The 27,995-nt window shown below is 43.8% G+C and overlaps 1 protein-coding gene across 6 annotated transcripts in view; it reads left to right on the top strand.

Annotated features, from left to right (window-relative positions):
• The window catches only part of LOC122544179, a 55,438-nt gene that overhangs the window by 8,056 nt on the left and 19,387 nt on the right, over positions 1-27,995 (top strand). For all 6 annotated transcript variants that reach the window (XM_043683217.1, XM_043683219.1, XM_043683214.1 and 3 more), the window contains exons 3-9: positions 3,266-3,544; positions 8,128-8,209; positions 8,370-8,441; positions 13,051-13,125; positions 15,874-15,954; positions 17,954-18,034; positions 24,032-24,097. In XM_043683217.1, coding sequence (XP_043539152.1) covers positions 3,266-3,544; positions 8,128-8,209; positions 8,370-8,441; positions 13,051-13,125; positions 15,874-15,954; positions 17,954-18,034; positions 24,032-24,097 — 736 coding nt within the window. The remainder of the gene's footprint in view (positions 1-3,265; positions 3,545-8,127; positions 8,210-8,369; positions 8,442-13,050; positions 13,126-15,873; positions 15,955-17,953; positions 18,035-24,031; positions 24,098-27,995) is intronic.

Genomic DNA, 27,995 nt, shown 5'->3' on the forward strand with positions numbered 1-27,995 from the left:
AGCACCCCCCCCATTAACTCTGAACCCAGCATCTGCAGCCCTAACTTTCTCCGAAGAGAATGCACTGACAATAGTCAGATGTAGTGAAGCAGACAATGACTTAGAACTCCCTTGCCCGTATGTGAAATAGGGCTGGGGGTGCTGTTTGTTAAGATGGGGTTAGGAACAGGCGTGGGCCATTCACCCCCCTCGAATCTATTTCACCATTCCAATGGGATCATAGCTAATCTGTGCTGTGGTTCCATAAGCCTTCCCTTGGCCCATATCCCTTAATATCATTGCTCAACAAAAATTCACCGACCTCAAATTCACCTGGACAGTCTCGGACTCCTCCCTCCCCTTCCTAGACCTTTCTGTTTCTATCTCAGGCGACCGAATCAACACGGACATCTACTACAAACCTACCGACTCCCACAGCTACCTGGACTACACCTCCTCCCAGATAGCAGAAAATCCCTTTAATACTTCAAAGTACTCTTTTGGTATGATCCTAGATATTGAATATTGTTAGATATTATTACTGGAGCGAATCATAGATTTACATTTAAATAGTTCCCATTTCTGTCTTTGTTCACTCCTTTCCTCAGCAATATTTTGTGTTTGATTTTGTCTACTTTCTGTGGTTTTATTTACCCTAATGAAGAAGAGCATATCTTCTCAACATCACAACTATTGATCTCACCCTGCTTGGCTGTTGTATGGAACCCCCTACGTGTTAACCCCTTAAAGCCAAATACATAACAATATTGTCAAATTTGATGGAATTTTAATGCATTTACTTTAGGGGAAATTTGGCATGTTAATATGCTGCAGTTTTTCTTATCTGCGATGTTTTGTGTTATGTTGCTGAAAATATTACTGATGAAATACTTAGCAGTTGTAGTAAAATCATGCGTATACTTAGGATGAAGAAGATTATGAGTACCACATATGCTTGGTCCAGTTCTTGTTGGATTCATTTGGATATCAAAGTTGAAACTTTATTGCTGGAACAGCACAGCAGGTCAGGCAGCATCCAGGGAACAGGAGATTCGACGTTTCGGGCACAGGCCCTTCTTCAGGAATGAGCAGAGAGTGTTCAGCAGGAGAAGATAAAAGGTAGGGAGGAGGGACTTGGAGGAGGGGCGTTGGAAATGTGATAGGTGGAAAGAGGTCAAGGTGAGGGTGATAGGTCGGAGTAGGATCCTACTCCGACCTATCACCCTCACCTTGACCTCTTTCCACCTATCACATTTCCAACGCCCCTCCTCCAAGTCCCTCCTCCCTACCTTTTATCTTCTCCTGCTGAACACTCTCTGCTCATTCCTGAAGAAGGGCCTGTGCCCGAAACGTCGAATCTCCTGTTCCCTGGATGCTGCCTGACCTGCTGTGCTGTTCCAGCAATAAAGTTTCAACTTTGATCTCCAGCATCTGCAGACCTCACTTTCTCCTCAACAAAAATGCATCCATCTCAGATTTAAACTTAACAACTGATCCAGCATTCACTGCCATTTTTGGAAGAGTGTTCCAAACGTGTCCCACCCTTTATGTGTCAAAGTGCTCCCCAAAATCTCTCCTGAATGCTCTGTCCCTAATTCTCAGGTGATGTCCCCAAGATCTAGAATGCCTAACCAAATAGTTTATCTACCCTGTCTTGTCCTGTTGTGGTTGATATAAGACAAAAACACCCCCCTACACATGCAGACATCTCCATCTCGGGGAAGCATTGAAATTACTTTCAAAGAATGGATTTATGAGATTTACACCACTTGGCAGACACATTTTGTGGGTGTCATTGGTTAGGCCAGCATTTATTGCCCAGAGGGCAGTTAAGAGTCAACCACATCGTTGTGGATCTGGAGTCACATGTAGGCCTAGACCAGGTAAGGAGAACAGATTTCCTTCGTTAAATGGCATTTGTTAATTTCTTTTTCTGCCAGTTACCAATTACATGGTCACTCTTTGATTCTTCATTCCAGATTTGTATTTATTCGAACCTGGACATTTTCCAGAACTCTGGAATTATATCCTGGCAATGATATCACTAGGGCTACCACCTACCCCATATGAAACTGGATGGAATTTATTGATTGCAAGGTCGATGCATCAAGTTCTGAGGAATATTTATTTTTGTCACTAGGATCTTGAAACCACTGATTGACATCACATTGCTGTTAAATCTAATGCACTCTTTAGCAGAAGTGAATGAGTCCACTAATGTTAATGAAATAGTGAAGGAGCTGGCCAATAGGATGAAGAGGAAATGATGGCCAAGTGTTATTATTGCCAGACTTTTAGTCCAGACATTCAGCTAATTTTTCTGGGGACCAGGGCTCAAATTCTGCATAGTAGATGATGAAATTTTAATTAATTTATTTTTTAACTCTGGCATTAAGAATCAATTAATGACCATGAAACCATTGATTATGGTCAGAAAAGCCTAAATGGTTTATTAATGTTCTTTAGGGAAGGAAATCTGCCATCCTCATCTGGTCTGGCCTACATGTGACTCTCGATGTGGTTGACTCTCAACTAATCTCTGAAATGACACGGCAAGTCACTTAGTTCAAGGGCAGATCTGGATGGTAAGACATGCTGACCAGGCAGTGATGCACATGTCACGTGAGTGAATAAAATAATCAGCAGGAAGTATTCGTTTCATTCTGAACATACACTTCCATTTTCCAGAAAAGGGACATATGGCTTGATACTTTCAAACCAGCAGAATTATATTCAATGAAATTCGATTTAAAAAAGCCTTAACAATAGAAAGCAAAATGGGGAGAGTGACTTCTCAGTGCTTTTCAAGCAATGTCCTGTCTGAACTGGAAAAGGAATCAGGCAAAACTGGAAGACAATGTGTTCCAATTCACTACGTGGAGCTTGTTCAGCCAAGAATTCTCCAGCACAGAACCAACCTACAGCCTAATGTCATGAGGTTTAAGACCTTTGTCATGAATTTGGTAAAATACTCCAAATGAGAAGAAGACATGAATACAGTTCATTGGGCCTTGAACGTCAATATACTTCCTTGTTATAAAGTTGTCCATTTCTGGAACATGTTTCTCATTTCCATTGCTTTCAGTGGAGAATAAAAATCTGTTTTTTAGCTTTACATCTGCACTAGCTGATCTACCCTGATTACAGGGAAATTAAAAAATAAGACATGTTCACATGCGGAATGCTGATGGCATGAAGCTATGTATGGCTGGAGCTGTTCAATTAAAATAAAACCATGTATTTCATTATTCTATCTTCGATTAATTCTTCTGTATTACATTCACAGAGCCAATCTCCTCTGTGTCTATTATATCCAATGTTTCGAACACAGTGAAAGAGAATGACACAGTGTCCCTGAGGTGCCATGTACTGGGAGATTGGACCGAAATAGTTTGGCTCTTCAATGGGAGTCTTGTCAACAGCAAAGGGAAGACAATATTTTCCTCAGGAAATGCCATGTTGACAATAATTCATGTTGACACAAGCAATACTGGCAACTATCGATGTATTGCACGTAGTCCTGTGAGTGAAAAAGCAAGCGAGCCCTATTCCTTGAGCTTGGACAGTAAGTACAATGGATTCACATTGATTTGTATTGAACAATTGGGTGCTGCATTTTATATGTTAACAGTCTGAGCACCTGGAGGTATTATATTCTGTTCACAGCCCTATACAACTGCAACTTGCCTCCATCAGTAGCAATTGTGTCTCACAGCATTTAATATCAGATTCTGTTCCTGTCCTGTTCAGGTTAAATTCCTGTTCTGTAACAGGCTGGATGACACTGAGGTGAAGCCAATGGAGCATCTACATAGGACCAGGATTGGCCATTCAGTTCATTGAGCCTGTTCCACCATTCAATGGTTGATCTCCTGTCTAGCTCCATATACATGGCTTTGACCCTTTGCTCAACAAGGCCTTATCTATCAGATTTAAAACTAATAGCTGATCCAGCATCCACTGCCATTTGTGGAAGACAGTTCCAAACATCTGCCACCTTTTGGGTGTCAAAGAATCATGGAGTTATACAGCACAGAAACAGACCCATTGGTCCAACCAGTCCATGCCAAACATAATCCCAAATGAAACTGGTCCCACCTACCAGCTCCTGGCCCATACCCTTCCAAAGCTTTTCTACTCATGTATATTACCAAATGTCTTTTAAACGTTATAAATGGACCTGCACTACTTCCTTAGGAAGTTCATTCCACCTTGACTGGGTCATCCACTTGACTAGATCACCATGCAGGCTGGGGGAAGCGCAGCAGCTCAGTGGTTAGCACTGCTGCCTCGTAGCACCAGGGTCCCGTGTTCGATTCCTGCCTTCAGCAAGTGTTTGTTGTTTGCATGTTCTCCCCGTGGGTTTGCTCCGGTTTCCTCCCGCAGGCCAATGATGTGCAGGTTAGGTGAATTGGCCATGCTAAATTGCGCAAGCATCCAGTGATGTGCAGGCTAGGTGGATTAGCCATTGGAAACGCAGGGTTACAGAGATAGCTTAGGGGGTATAGCGGAATGAACTTCAGAGGATCCATGTGCACTCTATGGGCTGAATGGCCTGCTCCACACTGTTGGGATTTTATGATGGCTCTGTGTAAAACATTTACCCCTCATGTCTTTTGTAAATCTCCTCTCACCTTAAAATGTGTTCCCTAATCTTTAAATCCCCCATTCTGGGGAAAAGACAATTACCATTAACTCTATCTATACCTCTCATTATTTTATAAACTTCTATCAGGTCACCTCTCAACCTCCTACCCTTTAGTGAAAAAGTCCCAGACTATCCAGCCTTTCTTTATAACTCAAACCTTTCATACCTGGCAACATCCTGGGAAATCTCTTCTGACCACTCTCCAGCTTGAGAACATCCTTCCTATAACTGGGCGACCAGAACGGGACACAGTGCTCCAGAAGAGGCCTCACCAATGTCCTGTACAACCTCAACATGACATTCCAACTCCTATACTCAAAGGACTGACCTCTTGAAGCTATAAATTTACAGATGAACTATATTCCAAGTAACAGGACAAGGGCCAAAGTGCTTCCTAGCATCTCATCGGAATGTTCTGGCCCTAAATGTCAGACAGCGTCTCAAGTTCCAGAATCTCCAACCAGTGGAAATAGTCTATCTGTGTCTACCCTGTCCTATCCTGTTAATATCTAGGGTTGGAACTAATATATCGTCTCCTTACCAGCTGGGTGGCACAGTGGCTCAATGGTTAGCGCTGTCCCATCAGCACCAGGGATCAGAGTTTGGTTCCAGCCTTGAGTGACTGTGTGTGAAGTTTGCACATTCTCCCTGTGTCTGTGTGGGTTCCCTCCAGGTGCTCCAGTTTCCTTCCATAGTCCAAAGATGTGGAGGTTAGGAAGATTGCCCATCGGAAATTGTCCTGTTGTGTCCAGAGATGTGTAGGCTGGGTGAGTTATTCGTGTGGGGATAAGGTGGGGTTTCCTTTGAAATGTCAGTGCAGAACTCGATGGGCCAAGTGGTCTTTTCGTGCTGGTTGGAATTTTAGATGCTACGATTCAGAAAGAAGTGAAATGATGGCCAAGAGTTGGAGTAAATTGGAGTTAAATTAGCTCAAAACCATCTTCCTGCCCATCTTTGAGTGGATTCTTTTGTGTCCACCTGAGACAACAGACAAGACTTGAGATTCACAAATGCTTCAGGAAGATCACATTTCAGACAGTACAGCACTCCCTCCCTCCTTTGTGGACATGTCCGTTTAGACTGTGGATAGGGCAGATGTGCAAAGTGACTGAGGGTTCCTGTTGTTCAGCCACCGAAGGCTAAGCCAGCTATAGGAAGGCTAATGGAATGTTAGCTTTTTCTGCAAGCGGATTTGAGAATCAGGTTTTTGTGAACAATTGGCTGAAGTGTTGCTTGAGCCCATGACATTCTGAGGCGGGGAGAAGCGTATTATCGATGATCCAAAAAAGAAATCAAGATACCTTCTCAAAAAAGTGCATGTCCACTTGACTAGGTCGCCATGCAGGCTGGGGGAAGCATGGTGGCTCAATGGTTAGCACTGCTGCCTCACAGCACCAGAGACCCAGGTTCGATTCCTACCTTGGGCAACAGTGTGGAGTTTGCACATTCTCCCAGTTGGTTTCCTCCAGGTGCTCCAGTTTCCTCCCACAGTCTAAACATGTGCAGGTTAGGTAAATTGGCCATGCTAAATTCCACAAAGTATCCAGAGATGTGCAGGCTAGGTGGATTAGCCATTAGAAAGGCAGGGTTATTGGGATAGGTTAGCCATTGGAAACGTAGGATTACTGGGTTAGGTTAGCCATTGAAAACGCATGGGATAGGTTGGGGGGGGGGGGGTGAGTGTGGATGGGATGCACTTCAGAGGATCCGTATGTACTCAATGGGCCGAATGGCCTGCCCCCACACTATAGGGATTCTATGATGGTGAAGACAAAAATGTGATACATTGAGAATTGAATTCTTCTGAGTGTGAGAAAAAGCATTTGAGATGTTTACCATTCTACCAGAGGGTTAAACACATTTGAGGTATTGCAATAATATCCTTGTGAGTCCACTAAGAGTTTTTCTATCTCGCCCATGAGGTGTGGGTGTTGCTGACATTACCCATCCCTAATTGCCCAGCAGGCAGTTACTGTCAACCACATTACCATGGGTCTGGAGTCACACATAGGCAGATGTTCTTCCTCAAAGAACAGGAGTGAATGGTTCAGAAAAGGATTACAAAGTTGTTACCAGGGTTGGAGGGTTTGAGCTATAGGGAGAGGCTGAATAGGCTGGAGCTGTTTTCCCTGGAATGTTGAAGGCTGAGGGGATGACCTCATAGAGATTTACATGAGGGGTATGGATAGGGTAAACAAAGTCTTTTCCCTCGGGTGGGGGAGTCCAGAACTAGAGTGTATAGGTTGAGGGGAAAGATATAAGAGAGACCTACAGGGCACCTTTTTCATGCAGAGAGTGGGGCATGTATGGAATGAGCTGCCAGAGGAAGTGGTGGAGGCTGGTACAATTGCAACATTTAAAAGGTATCTGGATGGGTATGCGAATAAGGAGGGTTTATAGGGATATGGTCCACGTGCTGGCAAACGGGTCTAGATTAGGTTGGGATATCTGGTTGGCATGGACTAGTTGGACCAAAGGGCCTGTTTCCGTGCTGCACAGCTCAATGACTCTATAGCTAGATGGGATTTATTTTATAGTTGCATGTTGACATTAGGCTAGTTTTTAGTTTTTTTATGAAAAAACGTAACCTATTTTTCAAATTAACCTGTTCTGAGTTGTTATTACCCGCCTCTGGAGTGCGTGGGTCTTGAACCCAGATCTCCCAATCCAAGGGTAGAGATATGACCACTACATCACAAGAGGGCCCTATCTTAGCTTTTGAATTGTTTTTTTACTTACCTATTTTACTAATCAACTTTATCAGAGATTTTATCACACTTCTCTGGAGCAGGTGGAACTTGAACATCAGCCTCCAATCCAGGAGTAGGGTTATTGCCACTGTACCACAGAAGGGCCTATGCTAGTATTTCTTTATTTAGCTTACTTTTCTAATCAACATGTTCAGAGATGTTGTTACACTCCTCTAGAGCAGGTAGGTCTTAAAGCCTCCCAGTCCGGTGTAGGGATACCACCACTGTACCACAAGTGGACTATTTGCTAGCTTTGTATTCCAGATTTTTTTTAAAAATCGAATTCATCTGCCACTATGGGATTTGAACCTAGGGCAGAAAAGAATCGTTCCTGACCCAGAACAATAAACTGGAGCTCAGGATTAGATTAGAATCCCTACAGTACGGAACCAGGCCCTTTGGCCCAACGAGTCCACACCGACCCTCCGAGGAGCAACCCACCAAGCCCCATTCCCCTACATTTACCCGTGACTAATGCACCTATGGGCAATTGAGCACGGCCAATTCACCTAACCAGCACATCTTTGGATCGTGGGAGGAAACCAGAGCACCCAGACATGGGGAGAATGTGCAAACTCCACACAGACAGTTGCCCAAAGCGGGAATTGAACTCGGGTCCCTGGCGCTGTGAGGCAGCAGCGCTAACCACTGAACCACCATCCCACCCAATTATTAACCACTACTGCAGCACCACCTCATTCACCTAAATGGTGTCACCTTGATCTGTAATGCAATGAACTTCTTTTGCAGATCATACCAGTTCAAAGGATAGCAAAGGATACTCAGGATGGAGTATATGGCTTTTGGCGATACTCGCACCATGTCTAATGATGTAAGTAACTCCAACTGGATTCAATCTACACAGTAAAATTTAATGGTGCTCCCTACTCAAAACAGCACTTTCAGGTCAACACAAAAAGCTCACCCGTAATTGTGTTGAAATGTTTTAACGTGGGAAAGGTATTTAAGCTGCGTCGTTCTGATTGTTGCAGATGCTGTGTGGTCTTCACCAGGAACAGAATAAGCTGTTGTGATCAGCAATGCTCCTGCTCGTTCCTCAGCAGGTGAGAGTCACGTTTCTTCAGAAGCTTGCTGTAGAATTTCAGCTCATGAGTTCAATCAGAGTGGGCAGACACCATGTTAGAGAAACACGCCAAAATTTCAAAAAAGCGAGAATGTGCAATAAGATCTGGGTGTCCTTGTATACCAGCCGCTGAGAGTAGGCATTGCAGCTACAGCAGGCAATGAGCAAGGCAAATGGTATGATAGCCTTCATAGCGAGAGGACTAGAGTGCAGGAGCATGGATCTGGATTAGACTGGTGCTGGGAAAGCGCAGCAGGTCAGGCAGCATCCGAGGAGCAGGAAAATCAACCTTTCGGGCAAAAGCCCTTCATCAGAAATGAGGCAGGGAGCCTCCAGGGTGGAGAGATAAATGGGAGGGGGGGGTGGGGCTGGGAGAATGTAGCCAAGAGTACAATGGGTGGATGGAGGTGGGGGTGAAGGTGATAGGCTGGAGAGGAGGGTGGAGCAGATAGTTGGGAAGGAAGATTGGCAGGTAGGACAGATCATGAGGATGGTGCTGAGTTGGCAGTTTGGAACTGGGGTAAACTGGGAGGGGGAGGGGAAATGAGGTGAGTCTGTTTCAGGACATGGTTGAAGAGCTGTAGGGCAGAGGAGATGACTTGGGGGTTGCAGTAATCCTTGTAGAGAGCAGAGCATAGCTTCTTCAAGGTAGGCATCCTTGCAAAAGCCTTGCTGCTATTGTACAGTACCTTTGTGAGATCACAGCTGGAATACTCTGTGCAGTTTTGTCTTGTTTATCTGAGGAAGACTGTTCTTGCTGGAGAGAGAGTGCAGCAAAGTAATAACAGGCTAATTCTTGGGATGGCAGGACTGATGTTTGAGGAGAGGTTGAATTGGTTAGGATTTTCATCGCTGGAGTTCAGAAGAATGAGGAAGGAGATATAAACAAATAAAATTGTAACAAGACCAGATATTGTAAAACTTGAAAGGGTTCAGAAAAGACTTACACGGATTTGCCAGGGTCGGAGGGTTTGAGCTACAGGGAGAGGCTGAATAGGTTGGGCTGCTCTCCCCGGAGCATCGGAGGCTGAGGGGTGACCTTATAGAGGTTTACAAAATCATAGGATAAATAGACAAGGTATTTTTCCTGGGGTGGGTGAGTCCAGAACGAGAGGGCATAGGTTTAGGGTGAGAGGGGAAAGATTTAAAAGGGACCTAAGGGGCAACTTTTTCACGCAGAGAGTGGTACGTGTATGGAATGAGCTGCCAGAAGAAGTGGTGGAGGCTGGTACAATTACAGCATTTGAAAGGCAGCTGGATGGATAGGAAGGGTTTGGAAGGATATGGGCCAAGTGCTGGCAAATGGGACGAGGTTAGGTTGGATATCTGGTCGGCATGGACGGGTTGGGCTGAAGGGTCTGTTTTTGTGCTGTCCATCTCCATGACTCTAAGACGAGACAGGAAGGATGGTCCCAGTGACAGGGGAGTTCAGAACCAGGGGGCTGCTGTCCCATAACACGGGGTAAATAATTTTGGAGAAATCGCTTTACCCAGAGAGTGGTGAGCCTGTGGAATTCTCTATCACAGAAAGCAGCCAACTATTACACAATTTTCAGGAGGAGTAGGATATAAGAGGTTAAGTGGATCAAAGGGTATAGGGAGAAAGTGGGAGCAGACCTTGGAGTTGGATGATTAGCAATGATCTTAATGAATAGCTCAAAGGGCCGAATGGCCTACTCCTGCTCCTCTTTTCTATGTTTCTATGAGTGTTTTACCAAATATTATGTCAGTGCAAAGATATTGGAAAGAGTAATTTGCAGAGAAACCAGTCTATTCAATCTGACTGGGTCATGCTAACATTCATATTTCATCAGAATCTCTGCACCATCTCATATACTTAGCCAAAATCTCTTCAACACATCTGGAGGCTGATACAGTTACAACATTTAAAAGGCCTCTGGTGGGTATATGAATAGGAAGGGTTTAGAGGGACTAGCGCTAGCAAATGGGACTAGATTAATTTAAGATATCTGGTTGGCATAGACAAGTTGGATCAAAGGGTCTGTTTCTGTGCTGTACATCTCTATGACTCTATGACTCTAAATCAGTGCTATTCTCGCCCCCAACCTCTCTGTTCTGCCACTGGTTTCGATCATGGAATTGTTGTGAAAGTAAATATTTAAGTAAGCATTTCACAAATTGTACTTTCCAACCCCCATTCCACCAGATCTCATCTGAAGTGTCAGCATAAATAAATCTTTATTTACATATTTAGGTAAAAACAATGACTGCAGATGCTGGAAACCAGATTCTGGATTAGTGGTGCTGGAAGTTTGGAACTGGGGTGAGGTAGAAACTTCCAGCTCAGCACTCTCCCCATGACTTGTCCTACTTGCTTATCTTCTTTTCCCCCTATCCACTCCACCCTCCTCCCTGACCTATCACCTCCATCCCCTCCCCCACTCACCTATTGTACTCTATGCTACTTTCTCCCCACCCCCGCCCTCCTCTCATTTATCTCTCCACCCTTCAGCCACTCTGCCTTTATTCCTGATGAAGGGCTTTTGCCCTAAACGTCGATTTTACTGCTTGCATATTTAGGGTCCACTCGCTTTCTTAATGCAAGCAAGGATATTGAGGCAGCAGTGCAAGCGGGCAGCATAGTAACTCAGTGGTTAGCGCTGCTGCCTCACAGCAGCAGAGACCCTGGTTCCCTTCCACCCTTGGGTGACAATCTGTGTGAAGATTGCATGTTCTGCCTCTAGTGTACGTGTGTGTGTGTGTTTCTGTCAGGTGCTGTGGTTTCTTCCCACAATCCAAACATGTGCACATTAAGTGGATTTGCCATGCTAAGTTACCCATTGTGTTCAGGGATGTGTGAAATGTGCATGGGAAATGCAAGGTTACAGAGCTGGGGATGGGTCTGGGTGGGATGTTTTTTGAAGGGTCACTGTGGACCCATTGGGCCGAATGGCCTGTCTCCACCCTGTAGAGATTCTATTTTTAAAAAGTGTGAAATAAATTCACAAGAATCATGCGAGGACTAGGGGCAATAGCCATTGGGGAGAATTAAACATTTCAGGCTTTTACCTCAGCAAAGAGAATCGCCTTCTTATAGAAATCTTTGAAATGATTAGAAAATTTGAGTCTAACACTAGAGAGTATAAATTAACCAAGAATTAATTCAGGAGAGAATTCAAGAGAAATGTCTGTCGGGAGAGTGGTGTAACAAGGAACATAGTACCAATGAAGAGTAATTAAGATGATTAGGATATAAATGGATGCATTTAAGGCGAGTTTACATAAGTACATGATGAGGACTGTGATGGAAAGTAATGATGATGCGGTTTGATGCTATAGGCTTGGCAGAGACAACTGTGCATCATAAACAGGGCCCTAGGCAATTTCGTATGCAGTTAGTTCTATGCAATATGTAATTAGAGAGTACTTAGTTTTAACTATCAACTATAAATTGTTGACACTGAGCAATTTAATAATACAGTGAATATATGAATCAATTTTAAATTAAGTTAGTGGTTTTCTGGTTGTTTGAGAACTAATTTCAGGGGAAGGTGCTGCTCAGAATGTAACACAGATACCAGCAGCTTCCAACCAAAGGCAACAACTCTTTCCTTTACATCCATCTGCCGATTGCTCCACAAACTCACGTTCACACTCACACGGACATACACACACACATTCTCACACTTGCACATTCACACACAGACACAGACACACATACATGCGCACACACATACGCGCACACGGAGTCTCTCTCTCTCTCATTCTCACATACACATACACATACACACACACAGAGCACCACTCTCTCCCTCACATACTCATTGCCACACAGACAAACACACACTGTCAACACGCAAATGCATTGACACCTCTTGCACACACACACGCAAGCACACTCTCATTTACACACACTCATGCTTGCGCATGCACACACACGCTAATACATGCAAACACACACACCTACTCACATGAGTACTCACACGCATTCTCTTTGCCACCCATGCTCATACTGACAAACGTACAGCCATGCACACACATACAAACTCACACTGACACACACACACAGTCATGTGTGCGCACACACACATACACACACATAGATCCACAAATTCACACTGACATACACACAACCATTTGCACACACACAGACCCACAAACCCACACTGACACACTCACACTGATGCACACATACACAGACATTTACACTAACACACAAATAGGCACACACACTCACATATACGCACTATACCAATGCTCACAAACACAGACACACGTACAGATACCTACAAATGCATGCAGACACATGCACATAAGCGTACAATCACACACATACACAAAACACACACACACAGACACAAACTGGTGCACACACACACACACATATGCGAATGCATAAACACACACATGCATTCATTCATTAAATAATGAGTAATCAATTGTGTCTATTTCAGTTGTTAAATCTTTAAAGCTACAGTAGATGTAAGTATGGATAATATTTTGTCAGCAATAGTTCCTTTGTTAAACTCTGTCATAAAATTAAATTTGTGGACAATTGCCTTTCATGTGAGCAACACGTATTATCAGACAATAAATGCTGCAAAAGATGCATTTTCTTTCTCCAATAGGTATTTATTCTATTTTTGGGTGTCGTGCTGTAACCGAAAAGCTTCGGACAACATCACTGACAGTGGGGAAAGCGGGTAAGAGGTCCTTTCTCTTTGGGAGAAGGCTATTCTGCTTGTGAAATTAGAATTAGTTCACAGGATGAGCCGAATATCTAGACAAAAATGTTACTCCCTCCCAGGTCACCATGATACTGACAAGCCATCTGAAGCCCAGAGTGGACCCAGTGAGATTTTCTGCCAGGCAAATGTTTTACTGCATGGGTTTGAGCGTCTTGGTTAAAAAAACGCCAGGTGCTCTGAGGGGATGAAAACATTGTAGACACTTGTCCCACTATAGGCAGTGGCTGTCTCTTTCCCTGTTCTGATACCATTAAAGGGGCAATTTAAATTTTATTCTGTTGTTCCAGCTGTAAGATACAATGGTGTCCGATCACTGCAAATTTAGTTTGGGCATAAAACATATGGGCCTTTGTTTGATCAGAGCCTCATCATTCCAATTGTAGATTTTGATAGTTCAGAAGGAGGCCATTCATCCGATTGTGTCTGTTCCACTCTGGAAAGAGCTACCTAATGAGTGCCATTCTCCATAGCCCGCTAAATTCACCACTGTCAAATATGTGCCCACTCTCTTCCTATGGAATCCACCTTCGCCACTCTCCCAGACAGCGCATTCCAAATCCTAACAACTCTCTGAGCAAAAACATTTAGACAGGTAGATGGATAGGAAAGGTTTAGAGGGATATGGGCCAACTGCAAGCAAATGGGACCAGTTCAGTTTGGGATTGCTGCTCGGCATGGATGGGTTGGACCGAAGGGTCTGTTTCTGTGCTGTATGACTCTATCACTCTGAGTTTCTCCTCACCTCACTCCGAGCTCTCTCGCTGACAATCTTGAAATTGCAACCCCTACATACCGACTAATGGGAACAGAATATCCTACTTTACCCTGTTGAAATAATTTTGAACACCTCAGTAAGAGTACCCCACCCATTACTAGAGGTCAAAGTTTCATTTGGGGAGAAATTGCACATGTTTATCTAATTTTTGGTTGCTGAAGTCATTACTGTGCTGTTCAAACACTCCAAGTCTTTTTGTTTCAATACATCTATTTCAACCCTCCCTCTGCCTCTACAAAACCACACTTCCTTTGTACTCTTACTTCCTGCCAACTTGTTCCCACTGTCATGTCACTTTTCTCACGATTTCTCTAATTGTAGTTTGTTTTCAGATGCAATCTTCTGCCTCTGTCACTATCCATCCCAGTTGCTCAGTTTGAAATTTGTTTTCTAATCCTTATCTGGCTTCCTTTATACGAATTACATGACTGCTGTACAGAATATATTTACCTGCACCCCAACATTTCAATTAATTGATTGCGAGAGAATCTAGGACCAGAGGGCACAGTCTCTGAAGAAGGGGTCGCACATTTCAGATGAGTTGAGTTGATTTGATTTATTATTGTCACGTGTGCAGTGAAAAGTGTTGTTTTGCATGCTGTCTAGGCAGATTGTACAACGCAAAGCGCATCAGGGTAACAGAACAGAGTGCAGAATACAGTGTTAAAGCTACAGAGAAGATGCAGAGAGAGAGAGAGGGGTCAGAATTAACATTTGAGATGTCCATTCAAACGTTTGATTACAACGGGGATCAAGCTGTTCTTGAATCTGTTTGTACGCGTACACAAGCTTTTCTATCTTCTGCCCGACAGAAGAGGATGGAACAGAGTAAAACCTGGGGGAAGGGTCTTTGATTGTGTTGGTTGCTTCCTGAGACAGCAGGATGTATAGATGGAGTCAGTGGATAGGAGGCTGGTTTGCATGATCACAAACTCTCTGTAGTTTCTTGCAGTCTTGGGAAGAATGGATGCCACACCACACCGTGATGCATCAGAGAGGATGCTTTCTGTGGTGCATCCATAAAGGTTCGTCCAGAATCTTTATGGACCTGCTGAATTTCTTTAGCTCCTGAGGGAGTAGAGGCATTAATGTGCTTCCTTGACCATCGTGTCAGTATGGGTGAACCAGGACAATCGTTGGTGATCATCAGTCTCAGGAACCTGACACTCTCGACTATCTCCACCTTGGCACCATTGATCCAGAAAGGGTACGCTTTCCTACTCTGGTTCCTGAAGTCAATGACCAGCTCCTTCATTTTGCTGACATTGATGGATGGATTGTTGTCTTTACACCATGCTGTTAAGCCTCCATCTCTTTCTTGTACTCTGTCTCCTCATTGTCTGACATCTGGCGTTACAGTGGTGTTTCTCCTCTCAGAAAGAAGTGCAATTCTTTACCATATCGGGCTAACAAGGCTGAGTCATTAAGTATATTCAAGGCTGAAATAGACAGATTATTAATCATTAAGTGGAATCAAGGGTTATGGGGAAATTGCAGGAAAGTGGAGTTGAGGGTTATCAGATCGATCATGATATCATTGAATGGCAGAGCGGACGCAATGGGCTGAATGGCCTTATTCTGTTCCTATGTTTTATGCATCATGTTTCCTTGTTTATCTTGTGTCTGCATAAAGTAAGAAATTGTCTGGGGCAAAAGTGGCGGTATCAGGCAGCATGCAATGAATGATTGTCACATTCCACAATACTCAGATGTGATTATTAGCAGATGTGGAGGTGCCGATGTTGGACTGAGGTGGTCAAAGTTAAAAATCACACAACACCAGGTTATAGCCCAATAGGTTTCGGGAATGCAATTTGAAAGAAATTATTTGCAGAAGCACAGAGCATTTTAAGGTACGAATGAAGACCTTTTGTGCTCAGTCTGTCAAAGATGAGGAATAACAAGATGTATGTTCCTCTATTTAACAGCAATCTTGCAGGCACTTGGATGGCATGTTGTTCCGCAAGACTGAAAAAGGAGTGTGACTCACCTTGCATTGAGGAACCCAGGTAAAACCTACTTAAACAGCAATAAACTTTGAACCTGTCGGTGTGTATGCAGAGATTACGAAATGACATATTCAGAATTCTGAATGTTGCAGCCCGCCATTCCATTTGGAACATCTGCAATGTTTTCACCCATTCACATAAATGCATTTGGAGAATACAAGCTAAATGGGAGTCTCAAAGAAAAATGTAAAGCATTCAGCAGCTCATGCAGCTCCTTGTTAAGGTAATTGACAAATCTGAGTGCTACTGCACAGTCATCAACTGAAGCGTTAAACATTGTTTTAGTTTCCACGGTTGCTGTGTTGAGTTTGGAGTATCTTCTACTTTTGATTCCATCTTTATAAAGCATTTCAACAATTCCCATGCTTTTGCATCACTCACCATTTGTGAACTGCACATTGTACTGAGTGGAGCTTTCAATCATTTTGAGAGATTTATCAAACTATAGTTTGGCGAACTTAATTGGAGCCTTTCTTGATGACATTCTTTCCTGTTGAGCCAAATCCACACTTGCCTATGCATTTCCAAGAGTGTTTATATATTATTTTTATTTTTTTGTGTCAAGCGTACTCCAGTACAAAAGTACAGTGAAAGGTTTTCCGTGTCACCACAGACAGCACTATGTTAGTGTTACAACACAGGAGAAACTCTCCTGCTTAGTGTAACCAGCAACACAGAAAAGATTTATCCCATGCAGTAATCTGTGGAAATTCGAGAGTTCAAGAACTATTTAAAGTAAAAATTAACAACTTTATTTCTTGAAGTATAACAGAGAGTAATTAAATAACGACAATATACAATTTCATCCTCTAACCTATCTTTTACTTTCTCCTCGATAATACTAATCTGATAAAACCCCCAATTAAGTTTTGCAAAACAAAACTTCTTTTCTCAAAATCAGGCAGCTTTCAGTTTTCTCTGAATTCCTGTCTTCATTTCTTCTTCTTGGGGATTCAGTTTCACAGGTTACTGATCAATAAAGGTACCTTTTAAGAGAGCTATTTTTCAGGCAGTCATTTTACATGCTAGTGACTTGGCAGTTCTCATCTCAACTGTTCAATTTTCCCCAGTCTTAGACTCCCAAAGCATCGGATTGTGTCATTGGCTTTTAAGATTGTCAATATACTAAATTCCAACTGGATTGGAGTTTGATATTTTTTGGGGTATAATTTAAACTGATTGGCCTAATTCGAGTCTGTTTTGTCGTTTCCAGGCAACCAGCTACCCCAGTAGCTGGAGCCCATGTTCTTTTTTCAGAACCCTTAGTGCTGTCAGGTAGCTTTTGCGAGCTTTTAACTCTCTTAAAGGTACAGTACACTCACGCCTTCATAACATTTGGTACAAGTACCTCGGTACAAAAACTCAAGGTAGAAAGAAACAGGAACAAGCTTAAAAGTTTAACATTACAGTCATTCTTAGTTTTAAGTTGAAAAATAAAGAAATAAAGTCCAAAGTTCCAACATTGCAGGCTTTCTTAAGTGCTTAGCTTGATTGGGATGGCAGATTTCAAGTGGGAAATTAATACTGGGGACTTGGACCTGAGCATTTCATTCATTTTGTAAAAAGCTTTGAGGACACTCTACCAGTGAATAATCAGCAGTCACCTCCACGTCTGTTCCCAATCGGGTTGCTGGACCTGGACAAATGCATTTGCCATTTTCTGTTTGTATACAAATAGCCTTGACAAGTTACAATTTCCAGACTGCCCCTGCCATGATAATTGGCTTCATTCGTCTGAATACTGAACATGTTTATTTCCTTCACCTCGAATCACAGAAAGAGGCCAAATGGCCCATCGTGTCTGTACTGGCTCCTGAGAGAGTTACCCAGACAGTCCCATTCCCCATCCCTACCTCCGTGTCCTTCCAAATCCATCACTTTCCATCAGTTCTCTGAACACATGCCAGAGCGAATGTTGTAACACTGTAAGTTTATCCACCTTCAAGTAGTGTATAAGTCGAGAACAAGGACTGTGCACTGACCATCTATTCCCACGCAGGACCCTGAGTGGCCTTTCCCTGTCTTGCTGCAGCAGTGTGATAGGAGAGAAGAATGAATTCCAGGATGAAACGAAAACTGAGTAAGTTTTAACATTGGCGCAAAAATGTGTCATTTGATTCAGTGTGAACTGTCAAAAATACACTTAATACTAAATCGTTTGCTGTCACCTCACTGTAGAAAGATTTTTTTTCCTGTTTGATGTCATTTTTATTCATTCGAAGGCTAGCTGTGACTGATTTTATTGCACATTCCTAATTGCCCTGAAAGACCTGGTGCTAAATGGTCTTGCTCTGGTGCAATCTAATAGATGTTCAAAGCAGGGACAAGAGTGGGGTCCCAGTTTTCACACCCAGAGCCAGTAAAGGAACAACTATATAGTCCTGATTCAGCTAGTATGTGGTTTGGAGGGGATCAGATGGTGGTGTTCCAATGTATCTGCTGCCTTTAGCTTTCTAGACAGTAGTGGCTGCTGATTTGGAAAGTCTTTGAAGGTCTGTGCCTCACAAATCTTCCCTAATGTCAATTACTTCGACCTGACCTGCCCCTATGTTTCTTTAAAATCTTAGAATCCCTATAGCGCAGAAGCCATTCAGCCCATTCATTTTGCACTGACCTTCTGAAGAGCATCATGCCCAGACTCATCACCCCATCTCTGTAACCCTGTATTAATCATGGTTAACCCATCCCTGTGCACTATGGGAGAGTTTAGCATGGCCAATCCACCCTAACCTGCACATCCCTGGACACTATGGGACAATTTAGCATGGCCAATCCATCCTAACCTGCACATCCCTGGACACTATGGGACAATTTAGCATGGCCAATCCACCCTAACCTGCACATCCCTGGGCACTATGGGACAATTTAGCTTGGCCAATCCACCCTAACCTCCTGTGGGCAGCACGGTGGCACAGTGGTAAGCACTGCTGCCTCACAGCGCCAGAGATCCGGGTTCAATTCCCGCCTCAGGCGACTCTCTGTGTGGAGTTTGCACATTCTCCCTGTGTCTGCGTGGGTTTCCTCCGGGTGCTCCGGTTTCCTCCCACAGTTCAAAAATGTGCAGGTTAGGTGAATTGGCCAGACTAAACTTGCCCTTGGTGTTCGGTGAAGGGGTAAATGTAGGGGAATGGGTCTGGATGGGTTGCGCTTCGGCGGGTTGGTGTTGACTTGTTGGGCCGAAGGGCCTGTTTCCACACTGTAAATAATCTAATCTAATCTTTGGACTGTGGGAGGAAACTGGAGCACCCAGAGGAGACCCACGCAGACACAGGGACAACGTCCAAACTCCACACAGACAATGGAAACAGGTTCACTATTCATAGAATTATCATCAAATCCTTACTGTGTGGAAGCAGGCCATTCAGCCGATCAGGTCTGCCCCAACCCTCCAAAGAGCATCTCACCCACTCCCAGACCCACCCCACTGCCCTTTCCTTGTAACCCTGCATTTCCCACTGCTAACCCACCAAGCCTGCATATCCCTGGGCACTATGGGACAATTTAGCATGGTCAATCCACCCTAACCTGCACATCCCTGGACACTATGGGACAATTTAGCATGGCCAATCCGTCCTAACCTGCACATCCCTGGGGGCACTATGGGCCAACTTAGCATGGCTAATCTACCCAACCCTAGACACAGGGAGAATGTACAAACTCCCACACACAGTCACCTGAGGGTGGAACCAAACCTGAGTCCCTGGTGCTGTGAGGCAGCAGTGCTAACCAGTCAGCCAATATGGCACCCTTTCATGTCGGCACAAAAGGTACTATTGTGTCAGCTTTTAACCATTCCATGTCTCAGTGATTTCCATATTCATATCAGCATATGTAAAACAATTTCCTCTAAATTCTGTCTTGATCTGTTACAGACCACTTTACTTTCATGGGCCCTCATTCTCCACTTTCCCAGAATCAAGAACACTTTCTCTACACCTACCCTATCCATGCCCTTCATAATTTGAAGATTTAGATGAGCCACCACTTCAAGAAAGCATATTAACCCAGGCAGCTTCATCTTTCATCACAGATGTCAGTTCCCAGTTCTGGCATCTTCATTACCACCTCATTTTTGCAGCTTTTCCAGGGAACAATATTTGATTTGCAAAGTGGAGAGCAGACCTAGGTGCAGTACTCCAAGTCTGGCCTAACCCAGGTGCCAAGTCATAGAGCGATACTGCACAAAACATGCCCTTCTGCCCAACTCGCTCGTGCAGACCAGGTTTCCTGAACTGAACTAGTCCCATTTGGCTGTGTTGTAGGGGGTGTTGTCGAACCGAGAGGAGGCACATAGTTCCTTGAAGGTGGAGTCGCAGGTAGACAGGCTGGTGATGAAGGCTTTCGGCACACTTGCCTTCATCAGTCAGAGCACTGAGTACAGGAGTTGGAACATCATGTTGCACCTGCACGAGACAGTGCTGAGGCTACATTTGGAATAATTGGCTCTGATATAACGTGATAGAACATAGAAAAGTACAGCGCAGAAAAGGCCCTTAGGCCCATGACGTTGTGCCGAGAGTTAATCCTAATGCAAAACATAGCAACTTGACCTACACACCCCTCAACTCACTGCTATCCATGTGGATGTCCAGCAGTTGCTTAAATGTTCCCAAGGACTCTGCTTCCACCACCACGGCTGGCAATGCATTCCATGCATTCACAACTCTCTGCGTAAAGAACCTTCCTCTGACTTCTCCTTTGTACCTTCCTCCTAATATCTTCAAACTATGACTCCTCGTACCAGTCAATCCTGCCCTGGGGAAAAGTCTCTGGCTATTGACTGTATCTATTCCTCTCATAATTTTGTACACCTCGATCAGTTCTCCTCTCTTCCTCCTTCTCTCCAGAGAGAAAAGTCCAAGCTTATTCAACCTTTCTTCATACGGCAAGCCCTCCAGTCCAGGCAGCATCCTGGTAAACCTTCTTTGCACCCTCTCCAAAGCCTCTGTACCTTTCCGATAGTAGGACGACCAGAACTGGACACAATATTCCAAGTGTGGTCTCACCAGGGACTTGTAGAGCTGCAGCAAAACCTTGAGGCTGTTAAACTCGATCCCCCTGTTAATGAAAGTCAAAACACCATATGCTTTCTTAACAACACTCTTGTGCGATCTCGTGTTGTAAGAAAATTAATGGGACTGGAATCGCGTTATAGCCAACACAGTTCGTGTTCTACAAATAATGGTCTAAATTCTTCAATTGCCATAAATCTAATTGTGCTGAAGAAACATGGGTTATAGCAGAACTTGTACTGTGCATCATTCTAATCGCCCTGTTGTAGGAAGGATATTATTAAACTGGAAAGGGTGCGATAAAGGTTTTGGCCCACAAATCTTTATACTTTTCCTAACCAGGCATACCTATCCAAATGTCTTTTAAATTTTGTAATTGTACCATCATCTACCACTCCTTTCAGCAGCTCGTTCCATGTAGGCATCACCCTGTGAGTGAAAAGTTTGCCCCTCAGGTCCCTTTTAAATATTTCCCCTCTCACCTTAAACTGCTATCCTCTAGTTTTAGACTCCCTGACCCTTGGAAAAGCACTTTGGCTATTCAACTTAGCGGTACCCCTCGCGATTTTATAAATGTCTATTAGGTCACCCCTCAGCCTCTTACATTCCAGGGAAAAAAAGGTCTCAGCTTTTCCAGCCTCTCCTTTTAACTCAAACCCTCTGCCATTCGAGTGTAATGTAAATTCTCAGCAGCTCTACTCCATTAGAAATGAACCCCCATTGCATTGTATTTTGTTAATAATCAAACACCCAGTGTGATTTAATTTGAAAATTTCAACCACATCCCTTCCATGCACAGTCCAAGTCATTTAAATATAAGCTAAACCAATGTGGGATCCTAGCTTGATATTGAGCTGCCAGAGAAAGTGGTAGAGATGGGTACAATTACAGCATTTAAAGGATATTTGGACAGGCACATGGATAGTTAAGGTTTAGAGGGATATGGGCTAAATGTCAGCAAATGGGACGAGTTCAGGTTAGGAAACCTGGTCTGCATGGACCATTTGGGCCAAATGGCCTATTTTTTACGCTGTATGACTCTGTGACTGACCTGACTGAATCTGTGCGTCTATCTCACCTTAAACTGATCTCCCCAGTTCCTCATTGAAGTGCAAGCTTAGATCATGAGCGAGAGTGCTAAAATGGAGTTGAACTTGAAATCTCATTCGACCAAGGGGACACTATATTACACTGGATTCACTGTCCACCATAGATAGTCCATGAATTTACAAGGATGTTGATGGGGTTGAATGGATTTGAGGGATGGGAGAGACTGAATAGGCGAAGATCACTTTCCCTGGAGTGTCGGAGGCTGGGATTTATAACATCATGAGGGGTGAATGGACATGGTCTTTTTTTCCCCAGGGTATAGGAGTCCAAACTATGAGAGGTGAGAGAGGAAAGAATTAAAAGGGACCTGAGGGGGCACTTTTTCATGCAGAGGGTGGTACATGTGGGCGGCACGGTGGCACAGTGGTTAGCACTGCTGCGTGCTCCGGTTTCCTCCCACAGTCCAAAGATGTGCAGGTTAGGTGAATTGGCCATACTAAATTGCCCGTAGTGTTAGGTAAGGGGTAAATGTAGGGGTATGGGTGGGTTTCGCTTCGGCGGGTCGGTGTGGATTTGTTGGGCCGAAGGGCCTGTTTCCACACTGTAATCTAATCTATGTATGGAATGAGCTGCCAGAGAAAGTGGTGGAGACTGTTACAATTACAGCATTTAAAAGATCTGGATGGGGAGATGAACAGGAAGGGTTTAGAGGGATATGGCCGGTGCTGGCAAATGTGACTAGGTCAGATTGGGACGTCTGGTCGGTGTGGACAAATTGGACCGAAGGGTCTGCATCTGTGCTGTACATCTCTCTGAGCGCATGACTGTCCTGTTTTGAATAGGAATGTAAAATTTATCGTCTTCCAGTCCTCTGTTGCCGTCACGTTATACAGAAAGGTTGAAGAATTCTGATCATCATTAGTTTGTTTGTTAACTTCTGGTGCACGTCAGCCAGTTAGGAATGACATCTGACCCACCAGCACTGCTAACCTTTATTTTTATCCTATCCACTGTCTCTACCACCTCATCCTTTACAGTAACGGTAACCACATTCTCCTCTTTCATGAAGGCAACAAAAGCACTCACTTAGAACCTCAGCCATTCCTTCTTTGTCTCCAAGAAGATTCACATTGCTTGCTAATTTGTAAATCCTTTCCTGAGCATTTTTGTACCTTCACTTTACACTACGGTGGCTCAGTGGTTAGCACTGCTACTTCACAGCACCAGGAACTCAGGTTCGATCCCGCCCTTGAGCGACTATCTGCGTGAAGTTTGCACATTCTCCCCGTGTATACGTGGGTTTCCTACGGGTGCTCCGGTTTCCTTCCACTGTTCAAAGATGTGCAGGTTAGGGTGGACTAACCATGCTAAATTGCCCATAGTGTCCAGGGATGTGCAGGTTAGGGTGGGTTGGCCATTGTGTCCAGGGATGTGCAGGTTAGGGTGGATTGGCCATGCTAAATTGTCTCATTGTGTCAAGGGATGTGCAGGTTAGGGTGGATTGGCCATGCTAAATTGTTTCATTGTGTCAAGGGATGTGCAGGTTAAGGTGGATTGGCCATGCCAAATTACCCATAGTGCCCAGGGATGTGTAGGTTAAGGTGGATTGGCCATGCCAAATTACCCATAGTGTCAAGGGATGTGCAGGTTAAGGTGGATTGACCATGCTAAATTGCCCATAGTGTCCAGGGATGTGCAGGATAGGGTGGATTGGCCATGCTAAATTGCCCTGTGGTCCAGTGATATGCGGGTTAGGGTGGATTAGCCATGATTAATGTGGGGTAATGGGGATGGGGTAGGGTGGTGAGTTTGGGTGTGATGCTGTCCGGACAGGCAGTGTGGACAGGATGGGCCGAATGGCTTGCTTCCACACTGTAGACCTGTGAAATTTTATTTGTGAAAATACTGATTGTATTTTTCATTTCTTCCTTTGCTTGGCTGACTATTGCTGTGGAAAGTGACATTGATCATGAGCTCCCTTTTCTGAAATGAATAGATCTGGTTTTATTTTCCAGAATTTATCGTGGCATCTTGCTATCTTGCTGTAGCGGCAGGTCACCCAATGGAACAAAGAGGACAAGGTAAAAGTTTACATAATTTGCTTCTTTATTCCTTTTTTACCAAAACTTCTCAATACTTTGGTTTAATAGCCTGGTGTGTGGTAAACTGTGATTGCTGAAGCTGCCTGGACCTGCAGGTCCTGGGCCTCCTCCATTGCCAAAGCCCTAACCACCCAATGCCTGGAGGAAGAATGCCTCATCTTCGGTCCGGGGATCCTGCAACCAAGCGAGATCTCTGTGAATTTCATCAGTTTCCCCATTTCCCTACCTTCGACCTTATCCCAGTCCCGCATTCCAACTCGGCACTGCCCTCTTGACCTGTCCATCATCTTTCTCATCTATCCACTCCACCCCCTTCTCCAACCTATCACCTTCTCCCCCAACGTCATCCACCTAATGCATTCTCAGCTACCTACCCCTCCGCCCCAGCCCCAAACTCCTCCCATTTATCTCTCAGCAACCCCAGCCCTCAAGCCTCATTCCTGATGAAGTGTTTCTGCCCAAAATGTCGATTCTCCTACTCCTCAGATGCTGCCGACCTGCTGTGCTTTTCCAGCACCACATTCTTTGACTCTGATCTCCAGCATCTGTAGTCCTCACTTTCGCCTATCCCTCAGATGCCAAAGCAATTCATCCCATGGGACCCAGAGACATTCACTTTGTGATTCTGCAGAAAATTCTACAGTAGGGAAAAGCTCTGAGGGGAGTACACCCCACTTAAGGAAAAAAAAGACAATTACGCAAAGATGAATGACTAGTCAGGATATGACAAATAAAAAGCACAGAACAACAGAAAGGCTAATCAGGAGGAAGAACGTAGAGTGACAGGTGGCTTGCTAGAAATGTAAAACTGGTTAGCGAGAATTTCTGCAAATACCTAAAAAGGAGGTTGCAGGTGGATATAGATAGGTTCAGCGACTGTCAAGATGGAGTATAATATGGGGAAATGCAAAGTTATTTATTTTAGCAGGGAGAACGCAATAACAAAGTCTAATTTGAATGAACCACGTGTGTAGAATTCTAAGGTGCTGACAGATCTAGCATAGGAATCACAAAATGTTATTCTGCAGATACAACAAGTAAATAATAAAGCTACCGGAATGCTATCCTTTACTATGTCATGCTTCAGTAATAGGGCATTGTTGGGACTATACCGTGAATACTGAATGCGGTTTTGGTCTCTTTATTTCAGGAAATTTATAAATGCATTGGAGTCATTTTGATTTTGATTTGATTTATTACTGTCACATACCGAGATACAGTGAAAAGTATTTTTGGTGTTGTAGTCAGACAGTTAATACCTTACATAGGTACATCAGGGTAATAGAACAGAGTGCAGAATACAGTGTTACAGCTGCAGAGAAGGTGCAGAGGTGGTTTCCAGCATCTGCAGTCATTGTTTTTACCCCGCAGAGAAAAATCAACTCTATTGAATGCGAGGTCTGTTCAAAAGTCTGATAACAGCAGGAAAGAAGCCGTCCTTGAATCTATTCATATGCATTTTCAACCTTTTCTGTCATCTGACCGATCAAAGAGAGTGGAAGAGATTGTAACCGGGATGGGAGGGATCTTCGATGAAATTGGTTGCTTTCCTGAGGTAGCAGGAAGTGTAGAGAGAGTCAGTGGACAGAAGGCTGTTAGTGAGATAGACCGGGCTGCGTGAACAGCTCTCTGAAATTTCTTGTGATCTTGGGCAGAGCAGTTGACAAACCAAGCTGTAACGCATCTGGATAGGGGGGGTCATGCATAATTTCCTTCGCTTTCTGAAGAGGTTTCACTGGCTCAATATCTGAACGAAGTGGGTTGTCTTAGAAGGAAAAGTTGAACAAATTAGGTTCCTTCAATCCAGTGCTGCAGAGAGTGAGGAGTGAGTTGATTGGGGGATGTAAGATCTTGACAGGAGGGAATAGAAGTGATGTTTCCTTTTGTGGGCAAGTCCAGAACTATGGAGTACTTCTTAAAACCAGGACTTGTCCTTTTAGGATGGAGATGTGGTGAAATATTTTATAGGCTCAGAACATATTTTTAAAGCAAAAGTAGATAGATTTTTGTCAGGCAATGGATTCTAAAGGTTATTGGTCATTGATGTGAATATGAAATTTGGAATACAAGCAAATCATCTTATTCAATGACGCATATTTACCCAGGTATAAATTGGTGTTTAGCAATGGTCATCCCTCACCTGTTATCAATGGCAATCGATATTTGAGATTTCCCAAGTTCTTTTTTTATAAACATCATACATAGGAGCCAGAGGAGGCTATTCAGCCCTTTAGCCCCAGCCTATTATTCTAGATCACGGTTGTTTTTCTACCTCAATTCCTCCAATCTCTAAAAAAATCCCTTGATGTCACTCGCATTCCCAATTAATCCCTGTCACGGTCAGACTTGATGACTGAGATTTCACAGTGCTTCCGGGCAAGAGAGTCTCACGGGTTCATCATCTTCTGGGCCTCACCCCTAAACGGCTTCTTCCTTATTCAGACACCGTGTCCCCTTGTTTTAATCTCCCGGTCACAGGGAGCATCCTCTCTGTACCCACCCTCTGGAATAATATTAAAAATGTTGTTGCCTCAATGGGATAACCTCTCATTCTTCTAAACTTGAAGGAAGATAGGCCCAGTCCCCTCATTCTCTCTGGGATGGCTGGCTAGCTGTTACCTATGGGGATGAAAGCTCAATACGTGACCTACCCATGGATTGATAGAAGTGAAGCTAGACATTATAACTTATTTAATACTCACTGCAAAATGAAATACATTAGAGGTCTCAAGAGTATCCAAATATTGATTCAGGAAGTCGGGTTTTATTGGCCTAATCTCAAACTAGCAATGTGGCATTGGCACGATATGGTATGGGCAATATGCTGTGGAGCCCAAATCAATACAAATAGGGAGGCGACGCCCCAGTGGTATTATCGCTCGACTACTAATCCAGAAACTCAGCTAATGCACTGGGGACCTGGGCACAAATCCTGCCATGGCAGATGGTGGATATTCAGTCTTAATAAATATCTGGAGTTATGGATCTCATGACGACCATGAATCCAATGTTGATTATTGAAGAAGCCATCTGGTTCACTGATGTCCTTCAGGGAAGGAAACTGCCATCCTTACCTGGTCTGTGACTCCAGAACTACAGCAATATGGTTGACTCTTAACTGCCCTCTGATTAATAAATACTGGCCTATCCAGTGATGTCCCATCCCATTGGTAATTCTTTAAAAAGCTGCGCATGATTTTAGACATAGTTGCATCTCTTATGTTTGTTTTTATAAACACAAAGCCTACGGATTTTAATAAGGATTCATATTAGTATTAGTTCTGGATGTAGGTTTGCTTGCTGAGCTGGAAGGTTCATTTTCAGATGTTTCTTCACCATACTAGGAAACATCATTAGTGAGCCTCTGGATAAGGCACTGGTGATATGGCCCACCTTCTATTTATGTGTTTAGGTTTCCTTAGGTTGGTGATGTCATTTCCTGTGGTTATGCCATTTTCTGTTCTTTTTTTCAGGGTGTGGTAAATGGGATCCAAGTCAATATGTTTGTTGATAGAGTTCTGGTTGGAATGCCATGCTTCTGGGAAATCTCACATGTATCTCTGTTTGGCTTGTCCTAGGATGGATGTGTTGTCCCAGTCGAGTGGTGTCCTTCCTCATCTGTATGTGAGGATACTAGTAAGAGTGGGTCATGTCTTTTTGTGGCTAGTTGATGTTCATGTATCCTGGTGGTCCTGGTGGCTAGTTTTCTGCCTGTTGTCTAATGTAGTATTTGTTACAGTTCTTGCATGGTATTTTGTAAGTGACATAAGTTTTGCTTGTTGTCTGTATAAGATCTTGCAAGTTCATTAGCTGCTGTTTTAGTGTGTTGGTGGGTTTGTGGGCTACCATGAGCCAAGGGGTCTGAATAGTCTGGCAG

The sequence above is a fragment of the Chiloscyllium plagiosum genome, chromosome 47 (assembly GCF_004010195.1).
Source record: "Chiloscyllium plagiosum isolate BGI_BamShark_2017 chromosome 47, ASM401019v2, whole genome shotgun sequence".
NCBI lineage: Eukaryota > Metazoa > Chordata > Chondrichthyes > Orectolobiformes > Hemiscylliidae > Chiloscyllium > Chiloscyllium plagiosum.